Genomic DNA, 11,331 nt, shown 5'->3' on the forward strand with positions numbered 1-11,331 from the left:
GCCCGAGAGTGAAGGCATTTGGAAACCTCTCTTTCCGGCTGCTGGAAACAGCCCAGAGGCGGTTTGATCTTCAACTGTCCTTACCAGCTCAGGGAGTTTGTTCTTAGGGCCCGAGAGAACAGCTTTGAGAAGCTGGTCACTGGTACCAGCCCAAGGAAGGTTTAGCTTTTAGATTTTCCATGAGTCTCAAGCTTGTACTGTGCTATAACAATGGATTTTCTCTATTATTCATTAAAATTCTTAGCTGGTAATTTTATAACTCTGGAAGCTTTTCTGGATGAGCCACACTAAATGATTGTTATTCTTCTAGTAATATTTCTAAAAGTTTGTCTTTGGTTGCTCCTCTTTACAGCCTCATTGTTCATCTGTATGCAACCAGATCTCTCAAATTCACAAAGCTAGAGCCATATGGCTGCCCTGCGTCACTATTCTGCCATTTAGTGGGATAGACAGGACCCCACATCAAAGTTTTCTATTTGTTCTCATGGAGCTACTCTGATGATTTTTTCCTTTCCTGGAACTTTGCTCCCAGGAAGATGTATCTTTGAAAGAAAAAGAACCAAAACCCCAAAGAAGACATCCTACAACATCAGTTTTGATTCCCACTACTGCCTAGGAGCTTCGGTAAACTCAACACGGGAGAATATTGCCCTACAGAGCTTCTCTGAACCCCTTTGAAGAGCTGAGGCTTTGTCCCCCAGCATGGATGGCTGATGTGGTTATTGGGGTCTGATCATGCAAAAGGAAGGCAAAGCATCACCTCACACTCTGCTAACCGCCCCAAAAGTTTAACCTTTTAAATGAGGTCCTCACCTCCATGCTGGCCAGTTCCTCGGCAGGGCTGAAGCTGTAGATAGGATTGGCACTGCTGGACTGGAGCTGGATGAGCAGCAGCAAGAGGAAGCCATAGAAAAATGAGCCCTTAGTGTCCATGGCGCCGATTTCACTGGGAATAGGGAAGTTCAAGCTGTTTCTTCTGAGATGTCCCTTCAAGTCTCTCTCTTCCTTCTCCTGTTGTCTCTCTTCTGAAGCTTGTCTTTTATACTCTTTGGGTGATCCCTGCTTCCTAGGTTATCAGTGGGTTTATCTTGGGCACATTCCAGTCCCACTGTAGGCATGCAGCTCTGTCAAGGGAAGATTCCCTTTATTAGCTGTCATTAGGCAGCAGCTGCTATTGCTGAGGAATGTATGTCACAAGTCAGTGATTTCATGTCACTCCCCCTCCTCTAGATACCAGGCGCTGTGATTACATAGTCCAGTTGGAAATTCTTAGCAATTCTCTTTCAAGAGACCCCTATGGTCAGATTTACAGAGATGGGAAACAATCCCGAAACTGCTCTAAACTTTGCTCAGTTAGATTTCCATAAGGAAATTGCCTTTTAGAGGGGAAACAACAGGCTTTCAGATGAGTATTTGGTGAAGAGTCAAGCATGAAGATAAATCGACTTTTAGGACACCTGAAGTATTGTGCACACTTTCCTTCTATATATGGAATATGCGCGGCCACCACATACCACAGACTGGGCTGAAAATCCCAGATTTGGGCCACTTCTCTTTTCCCATTACAATTGAAGGGATTTCACCACTGAGGCTTTGTGTGCTACCAACAAGAGCAGCACCTCGATCTGCACCTCAGTGCAGACTGACTGTGGGGACAGCGAGTGCCTCCAGCCCTCTGCGACAATCGGCTTCGGCACCACTGGAAAACACTAGTGTTTATTAACAGCCAAATGTTTAAATAGTGGGATTTCTTTAAGCATCGATGGTAAGGCTTGACCCTGCATCAATAAAATTTTAAAAACAGGCAGCCAGATTCAGCAAGAATCTTATTTTACTTTTATACAAGAAAGAAACTTGCTCGATGAGAACTTAAATAGATGGCTTTTGGTGTTATTCAGAAAGGTATCAGAATCTGTCCCAAAGGAAGAATGGATGAATTTGTGTGTATGTGTGTTTTGTGAGGAGTTAAAAATCTTTATATTTTATATATGTATATTAAAAACAAAAAGTATTTGTTTCTTTAAGTGCTAAATGTCATAAAATTAGCTAGAAACTGCCTATTCTTAAATGAGAAATTACAAAAGTACAGAATTGCTTCAAATTCCTCTTCCATTGGTGTCTTTGTGCATATAGTACAACTAAAAATTAATCTTTTTACAGAAATGCAAGAGAGTTCTAAATCATGAAGCAATGGCTTTTCTTGCATTTTCCTAATGTTTCTTGTTACTTTAAATTGAAACAGCAGCAAATGTATAAGTTGAATGTCAGTCTAGTAATAATTTGTTGACTCTTCATATGAACATAAATCTTGAAAGAATCTCCTGAGTACACTTTCAAAATAATAATAGAATGATAAAGTATTTCTCATGTCTTAAATGTCTAACATGATGTTTGTGTACAAACATGTGCACGTACTGTTCACATGATCAGCTACCAAAATTATACTAGAACGGACATTCTCAAGGTTGTGAAGTCACGCTCAAATGCTACTTTTTCCTAATATAGCCTGAAGTCAGCCCAACTCTGTGTATGTTCTGATGAAGCCCTTTATTATAAAAGCTCTCTCTATTTTTCTTCAATGCTTTATTTTTTCAGAACATGGAGGCAATACTAGTTTTTTCTATTACTGTGTGCTCCAACACTTTCTTATTTTGTGCTTTTAAAAAAGAACTAAGATCCTGACAGCTTCTTTTTTTTAATTAACACTTTATACTGCAGTGTCTGTATAATTAATTAATTAATTAGCAACAAGTATTCTCTTTCTGCTGCTCTTGGTGAGTGCATGCTTGTTTGTGCCAAGGTGTAACTTTGTTTTGTAAACTGCAAAAGTGGGAGAAGAAAAACCAGAATTATTCATTAATTTTGAGTCTTCAATTTAAGATAATTAGAATCTGTTATTGTTGTGTTTTTTGTTTTTTTCCTTTCACATCCCCCCATGCACTAAGTATTCTCTAGTGCTCTCTCTGTACAAAAACATTTTGTAGCTTGCTCTGAGTTTTCCTTTGTGTCTGTTTTTTTTTGTACAGCAGCCGCTGGGGCACAAACCCAGCACCAAGAAATTGAGGGACACAATATTAATCTCAGATGTGAAATATTTTGCTTTGAGTGACCTGCCCCTGTGAAACAATCTAATCTTCCAGGATTTTAGTCATTAAGTCAGACCCTGAGATACTCCATTCTTTACTGGTTTGTTCCTTTTCATCTTCTGTGTTCCATGGCAGATAAATGAGATACCGCAGCATGACTTCAGCCTCAACAGTACTTTTCTAAGACAGGGAGCTTTTGTGCTCTATTTCATGTACAATGTAGTGAAGTGTAGAGATGGGATAAAATGGCTGCCTGTCACAGTAGCTGTTGTATTTTCACAGCCAAATTCTGCCCGCAATTATCCATCTTGCAGTTCTGCCAAAGCAAATGGGGTGTGAAGTGTCAGAACTCAGCTCATCATTGTTAAAGCTATAAAACTCGTTTGTTTATCTCAGTGTCATCACCCTGGTAAATTAATATGAACTTTAGGCTTTATAGCCCAGCAGTGGAGAGTCAAGATCTAGGCATTGCCCATGCTCAGCTGGGCATTTCCCTAGTAAAATGTCTGCCTTAACAGGGCAGCAGGTTCTTCTAAAAAGCTTACTGTGGATGGTTTTAGGGCTGGGAATCTGGCACATTTTCTCTGTATCCCAGGGTATGGGATGGGAGGTGTGAGGACATGAGGCTCCATTAGAGCAGCTCTGGTTGCTCAGATCAGAGAGGGAGAGTACCAAGGGTGCTGCTGGCAGCCTGTGCATGGATCCTGTGATGAGGAGGATGGACAGAGCTCAGCTGAGGTCACACTGCCCCTTCCCCAGCAAGATGATTCTATGTCCTTGTTTTCTATGTCCTTGTTTTCCAGCCCTGTAGGGCTAAGGACTGTAAACCTGGGGGCTGGTGCCATGTGGGTTCCATCTGCTGATGGATAGACCTGCCCTAAGTGCTGCCCTGACCTGCTGCACATCCTTCCAGTGATGTCCATTCTTCTACTGCCATTCCGCGCTGAAGAGTGTGAGCTGGTTGTACAGAATCTCCTGTCCTGAGGAAGAGGCTGGATTTGTATTTCTTTCATCTCCCAGTGACAAAACCTTTGACAAAACTATGCCACACCCCACCCTAGGTTCTCTTTCTCTCCACTTTAGTTAGATTGAGAAGGAAATGAAGAGATCAGGCCATCAGACAAAAATCAAAACAGAAATGTAAAAATGTAAAAATGTCTGGAGTGGCCATACTGCCATTAAGTGGTGCCTCACTTTTTCCAAGGGGAGAAATCAATTTTCATCCTAAACACGGATTGTTTCTCCTCGTGATCGGGATATATTATCTCTGTGTTGCGGCTGCCCCTTCCTTTGCTGGACTTTCCAGGCTCAGTGCAGGCTACAGGGAGCCCCGGGCAGGCGGGGGGAGCCCGGCGGGGCCGGCGCCCACCGGCAGCCACTGCCAGGGGTATTTTCAAAGCGATGGAGCCCCTCTGTCCTTAGAGGTCACCCCATGCCGGTCTGCCGTGCCAAGCCTGGCACTGATACCAGCGGCTTAGCCCATGGCACAGGGGCGTGTGTAGGACACTACCTGGAGTTAACCCCGAGCCCCAGTGCCCACCTCCGGGGAGGATTCTCTGGTAGCAGCAGTGAAGCCATCGGGAAAGGCATCCCCTGCCACGGTCCCAGAGCTGGCAGCGGTGCCTGGCAGTGCCACTTCAGTACAGCGTGGAGGGTTACTGACATAGTCGTGGAAGGATGCAACTACCATCCTTCCTGCTGCTGCGACCTTCCAGCAAAAGGCTTGTCCAGAACGGGTGGGATGTTCTGGCCAAGTTCAGGACTGAGCCCTTAGAGCAGAGGGAGAGGAGCGCTTTGGAGGGGATTTCTGTATCCTCTGACCATTTGCTAAACCGTGACCGAAAAAAAGCCCCACTCAAAAAAGGCAATGTAGGCTTTGTAAAAAGTTTATTGCTCCGTACCCCACTGCCGTGGCGTGTCCAAGTGCAGCCTGGTGGTGTGGCTGCTGAACACGGGTCAGGACCGAGCCCTTAGAGCAGAGGGAGAGGAGCGCTTTGGAGGGGATTTCTGTATCCTCTGACCATTTGCTAAACCGTGACCGAAAAAAAGCCCCACTCAAAAAAGGCAATGTAGGCTTTGTAAAAAGTTTATTGCTCCGTACCCCACTGCCGTGGCGTGTCCAAGTGCAGCCTGGTGGTGTGGCTGCTGAACACTGGCCTGGAGACTCAGGAAGCTCTTGCAGCCGGTCCCGGCTTCAGCTTCTCCATCTGCTCCAGAAACCTGTAAAAGAAGCGCAGAGGGCTGGGGGAGAAGCCGCTCCGAGGCTTTCAGCCGGGGACAGCGGCCGCTCCCGGCGGCTGCCCCGGCCTGCCCTGCTCCGGCATCTACGGGGTTTGTGTTGGTCGCATCCCAGCCCCGTCTGCTCGCCGGTCCTCTCCATCTTCGTCCCAAAGCAGTAGGAAAAGTGCTTCCGTCTGAGGGAGGCCAGGAGGCTCTTCCACTGGCTCTATCCCTCCGCCAGCTGAGGCGGTCTAGGGCCAGGACCGGAATCCCCGCCCGGCCGCTCTCCGCCCCTCGAGAGCTCCCACTCGGAGCCGCCGTCCTCGGCCCCGGCCACCGGCTCGTCTCCCGGGCTCGGTTCCCCTTCCCCTTCCCAGAGCTGCCAGGGAGTCCTGGAGAGGGGAGGAGAGGAGGGATAGGGAGCCCCGCTGCTGTCGCTTCGCCCCGGCGGGACGGGTGCGGGTGGCTGCCTTGGGAGTCCCGGCCCCGGTGTCTGCAGGAACCGCAGCTCAGCACTGAGCTCCTCACCGGCCGCCTGCTCCCCTGCCCACGGCATAACGAGCTGCAGCAGCGAGGCCACGCAGCAGAGAGCCGGGAGCTGCATCCTACCCCTATCCCTATCATCATCTTGATACTGTATTGCTTCCTTGCCATTGGATGCCCCTCCTTATATCCGCACTCTGCCCCCTGGAGGGAGCTCAGCTGCCTCCTGCGAGATCCCAGCAGGAGCCCAAGTGCTGCACTGTGCCCTCTAGCTTCGATAAGGAAACTGGTTGCAGCTGCCCCCACAGGTCATCCTCCAGGAGCTGGTGGTCTTCTGAGTGCAGCAATTGCTCCAGGGGGAGGGAACTGCCCTTAGTCATCTCCCCTCCTGGCAGCGCCTATTTTCCCAGTGATTTCCTCTCCCTCCGCTCTCCATCACTGTTAGGTTGAAGTTGATGCAGTAAAAGAACCTTGCACTTTCGGCCTGTTTGCTCTGTCTCAGACACACAGGAGCTGAGAGCTGGGTTGATTTGCCCTCCAAGGGGCTGAGGGATGGATCATTTCTCTGTCTGCAGCAGCTCTTTGGATAACAGCTTTTTCTTCTCTGTATACAAATTTTTGTGCTATGTGAGTAGACCGTGTCCTGAGACTTGGGTTTAGGAGATTTTCCTTCTTTGAAAGTTCCTCTGATAATGGTTCTCTGGCATTGTCACCAAACCCTTACCTTTGTAACCCTTCCTTCTGTAAGAGGCAGAACAGCAGATAGGGTCCTTTCTTTCATTCACTGCCTGGGTACCATTAAAGCAATTTCACTAAGCCTCTGCCTTCTGTCCTTTTGCTTAGAATTGAAGGAAACCAGCAATATCAACTGGTGTGGGACAGTGATTTTTGCATCCAGCTGTTTTAACAATTGGCAAGTGGGTTTGTTTAAAGCAACACAGCAAAGAAGAACCTGGCAGAGAAAGGGGATGTGTGTTTTAAAAGCATGGTACCTGAATGAAGGAAGATCATGTCAGGTGAGAGGGTTATTGTTGATAGAGAATGAAAGCAGGTCTGGGTGAGGATGTGCATTATCCTCAATTTTGTGTGTACTGGAGACAGATGGGAGTGGAAAGGGATAAAGCAGTGAGACTGAACAGGATCTGTGTGATGATCAAGGGGAATAAATACAACTGGGCCTCTGTTAATAAGCTAGCCAGAAGTGAGTCTTGGATGAGACCAAATCTTGATTGCTGCCTAACATCACTTAAAATCAGGTACCCAAAAAGCACACATATTTAAGAAAGATATCTGTATATTTCTTTCCATGTAGGAGTACTTTTATTGGAGGCTTTTCTCCTCAGCAACTTCTGTAACCCTGGTCTGTAAATTCACGCACTGCTGCTTGGCAAAGATGGAAATGGCACAGTTAGAGATAAGCTTCCCCCATCTGACTGGCATCCTCACTTCCAAGCTTAGCTTTGATTATTTAAATGCTAATAGAACTCAGCAAATTACCTAAAGTACAAACACACCTGGCTTCAGTCCTGAGGATCTAATTATAGAGCCTTTTATGTGAAATAAATTGTTCTTGCTTTCAGAAAAGTGCCTTTTTAAAATGTTCCCACAAAATGCCAGGTGATGGGATGGCACATTACCAGCTCGACCTCTCTAATTGCAACTCTTATCTGTTTCTTATTCATCTTCTGTAGGATTCTGTTCACAAGTGCTCACAGCTCAGACTTCAACCTCCTCTGACCTCTGTTATTTTTCTGCAAATAAACTTCAGTAGCACTTGTCCTTCACTGGGTTTTCAGTGAAATTTCAACAGTAAAAAGCCTTTATGTCTGTGAGAACATCCCTGCCCTAGAGTTACTGGGAGCTGGGAACAAGTTTGAGACTCAGAATTATTAGAAAGGAGGCTGTTACCTTCCCATTAGCACCAGCTATCACAAGATACTGGCTCTACATTGTTTGACACCCTGATGTCCATGGGCTGTGTGGATTAACCTTTCCACCACATGGGCTGCACCTTGGCCAGCCCCGGGGTAGCACACCTGAAGAGGGACTCTTAAGAAAGCTGGATGCTTACTGTTAAGCTCCCCCAAGCAGGGGGGAGCAGGTGTGCTTCGTCTTAGCCAAAGTAAATAGTTTGTGTTAAGCCATGTATAGACTAGCAATTGGTATAGAATTATGCTGGAATATGAAAGAATGACACAGTTTTCATTCTGAACTTTAATTCTTTATTTGATTGGTGGAAATCTTAATTTTCTTGTGATTTTTTTCTTAGGAAAGGCAATACAGAACGTAATAAATTCATTATGGACTAGTCCATCATTGGAGAACTTGTACTCAGGGCTGTCTATGTAAATGGCAACAAGTATCTTTTCAGGGCATTTTCACAGCTGCTGCTGCTTTGTTATTAAAGTTAACTTAAACAGATTAACTAGCAAACAACATAAGACCTAACCAAAAATGTTTAAAAAAGAAGCCTTCAGCCTTCAGGATATGTTTTTCAGTTTTCTTCTCAGTGCTTTGAAATACCTGGATCTGCCTATGGAAGAGCAGGGTGCCTTTGAATTTCCTTCAAGGAAGGGTAGCATTGTTTTGGGGTTAGATTTGGGATTTTTTTTTTTGGTTGGGGGTTTTTTGTTTCTTTTTTTTTAATAAGATGAGGTATACTGCTAAGAAAAATTTGTTTTCCTCTGTCAGTGGCAGATCTAAACGCAGAGTCACTGCTTTCTGGTGATGTCTGCTAAGAGAGCTGCCCTTTGTTCAAACTGTGGGTCAGAGACTTGGGGCTTTGTATCTTGGTCTCTATTCACCAGACAGCAGCCCTCTGAAATGCTCCTGAATTCTAGTGTCTAACTGCAAACTAAGGCTCTATTTCAGGAATGAAATATGAACAAATCACGCAGCAAACCTTGAAGCAAATTCGTTACATTATGGAAAACAGTTTATTATCTGTGACATAATGAGACTTGTTTATTTATACATTCAGTAAACAAACAGTACAAATGTAGTTTTCTGTAATTAATTTTCAGATAGATGTTCACAAATAACTGATACGAACAGGCAGTACAGCAAAGGTGTGTTCTGTTGGCCAAGTATGTCAGGGGAGAGGTGGCTGCATTTGCTCAGTACATCATGTAGTAGATGGATTGGTGAGGCCAATATGAAAAAGAGCTGAATATCTCACTAAAAGGCAAGAGGTGCTTTGAAACCCCGAAGTCAGTCCTGTCAATAAAGAAGAGGAATAAGTAATAGAAAGAGAACTGTACAGGATTTCACACATGGAAGTTAACTGATTTCTTACTGTTCTAGTGGCAGATTTAGCTCCACTGTTCTGCTTAGAGTTTGTTCGGATTGAAACAAGTATCCCTGAGGAGCTGGTGAAAAACCTCTCTGGTCTTCTAAGACAAGATGAAATGCTTACAGCTGACTCAGAGAAAGGAGGAAAAGCAGGTAAAGCAGAGGTGTGGCATTCACAGGTTTTAAGTCTCTGTCTGAAGACAGTGACTTCTGAGGAAAGTGAAATAGTAAACTGTGTTTGTGATAGGAGGGTAAAAGTTACTTTAAGGCACCATTTCCTTGAAGTTGAATTAACTCTGCTCTTTTGCATATTTCTGCAAGTTATATATGAATACACAGACCAGCAGCCTCTGTCTTTCTCTTACCATAGCGAAGAGTCAGCATCCCAGTCCACTCAGTGACCCAATTCTGTCTAGCCTGACACCAAAACAGCCCCTGGAGAGGCCTTTTTTGCTTCTGCCTTGGTATCTACGGGATAAACTCAGGAGGTCGCTGAAGAATCTCCGGATTGCACCATCACCCATGGACATGCTCTCGGGCTGGTCCCTGGTGTTTTGGATCCACTGGAGTTCAGTGTCTTGCTGATCAAAGACACCTGCTGGGATCAGGTCATCTTGCTCATGGTCCCTCTCTTCTGAGACCGGGGGATGCTCCAGGTCCTCATCTAACAATTTGGACAGACTCTGGAAAAAGGGAAGAGTAGAAGGCAGAAAGGGAATAGAGGAGAAGGAGGGATTTTGGAAACTCTCATTATTTCCATATAAGCCATACTCAGTGCTGAGTTTGAGGACATATGTCTGAGCTGCCAGACTGCCAGTTAAGTCTTTCCTGGAACTGGGCATATGGGATAAATGATGAAAAAATTGAAAAAGGCCTAAAAAATTGTGAATAAAGAACAAGAAAAAAATAGTTGATATCCAAGAGAATTAATGCAATGGCAGGAGACATGCTGAAATTGGTTCTGAAGGATTATGTTAGACATTTCTTTATGCACTGGGAGGTTACTTGATATGTGGCAATGCCAGCTCCCTAGTGCAGTAAATGAAATGTGTTTTATAATGACCTGGAATTCCTGCACAAACAAATACACATAGGTACACATACACACTTTCTCTTTTCTTATATTCTACACCTGGTAGTCATAAGCAGGGGCTGCATTGCAGCACAACTGAGCTGAGGAGGAGATCCTGCATTTCTTTTTCAGCTAAAACCAGGGGCTTCAGGGAGGAGCATGCAGGTGACTGCTCTAGGGTTTTAGATCACAGTCCTTCCAGAATAATTTCTTTTACTCCAAAAGCTTATTGCTTCACTCAGTCACAGGATGACCCTAAATGTACAATCCCCTAACTGAAACCACAGGAAAACCCCCCAAACATTTTCCTTTCAGTTACCTCATGTGATTAGAAATTAAAATCCAGTGATCAATGACTTTAGCTTCCTCCGTTTAATAAATCTGTGTCTGTCCATCTCAGCATTCCGTCTGTTATGATGTCTCTTTAAGCTGGGGTTGGAAGAAACAGAGCTCATATGACGTGTCTAAATCCTAAAGAAGCATCAGCTTCTTTCAGCTCTATTGAGCAGCCAGTCACTTACCTGTAAGCTGGAAATGGATCTGGCCTCTGCCTGGTTTTGACTGACAATGAGCAGCAGAAGGAATCCAGGGCAAAAAAGGAGTTTCAGATTCATGTTTGGTGTCTCTGATTCCTCTACCCTTAAGTCTCTCCAGTTCAATGTTGCTCTGTGTCTCCAGCTATCAGCATTTATATCTTCCTCCAACCCCTCCCAAGTCTACCTTTTGAGTTCCTGCTAGTGCAAGGATTGGTTTGAGGTTTTGATGTGTTTTCATCGACCTAGGAGGAGGAGGAGGTGGAGGAGGAGGAGGGAGGAAATAGTTCTCTTTCCTAATGGTGAATTAAAGGAGTATTTTCCACTTAGGCAATGCAGCATCATTCTTCTGTCTTGGTGCCACTGATGTACATGAGTGAGAACAGCTCAGTGTTGCTTGGGCTGACCGCTAAACCTTTCTTTTTCATCCAGAGAAAAATAATTATGAGAGAACTATAAAGTAAGACAGGAAGTGAATGGTATCCATGACACATTCACCTGGCTCCTTTGTCACTGTGAAGCACCAAACCAGCGGGATGGGCTAAGAAAACATGCTGTGTAAGAAATGAGTGTTATTGCATAATAACATGATATTATAGCATAATAATATAACTTAATAATAAAATGTTATTGACTTAAGAGATGA

General features: G+C 44.8%; 2 protein-coding genes across 3 annotated transcripts; both read right to left on the reverse strand.

Moving 5' to 3' along the window:
- Positions 1-5,045: 5,045 nt before the first annotated feature.
- Positions 5,046-8,604, reverse strand: LOC103616149. The gene is given in 1 exon segment (XM_017735020.1): positions 5,046-8,604. A coding segment is annotated over 1 exon segment (630 nt). The 5' UTR covers positions 5,911-8,604; the 3' UTR covers positions 5,046-5,280.
- Positions 8,605-8,702: 98 nt separating this feature from the next.
- On the reverse strand, positions 8,703-11,325 carry NPPC (natriuretic peptide C). Of its 2 annotated transcripts, XM_017735021.1 has the most exons (3): positions 10,674-11,325; positions 9,446-9,763; positions 8,703-9,005 (listed from the first exon to the last, which is right to left on the reverse strand). In XM_017735021.1, exons 1-2 carry the CDS (start codon positions 10,764-10,766, stop codon positions 9,458-9,460), a joined length of 399 nt encoding a protein of 132 aa, XP_017590510.1. In that variant the 5' UTR covers positions 10,767-11,325; the 3' UTR covers positions 8,703-9,005; positions 9,446-9,457. The 2 variants fall into 2 exon arrangements, with proteins under 2 accessions (XP_017590510.1, XP_008632473.1); XM_008634251.2 differs by having other exon boundaries at positions 8,703-9,763.
- Positions 11,326-11,331: the final 6 nt, after the last annotated feature.

This window comes from Corvus brachyrhynchos, unplaced genomic scaffold (assembly GCF_000691975.1).
Source record: "Corvus brachyrhynchos isolate BGI_N302 unplaced genomic scaffold, ASM69197v1 scaffold395, whole genome shotgun sequence".
In the NCBI taxonomy this organism is placed as follows: domain Eukaryota; kingdom Metazoa; phylum Chordata; class Aves; order Passeriformes; family Corvidae; genus Corvus; species Corvus brachyrhynchos.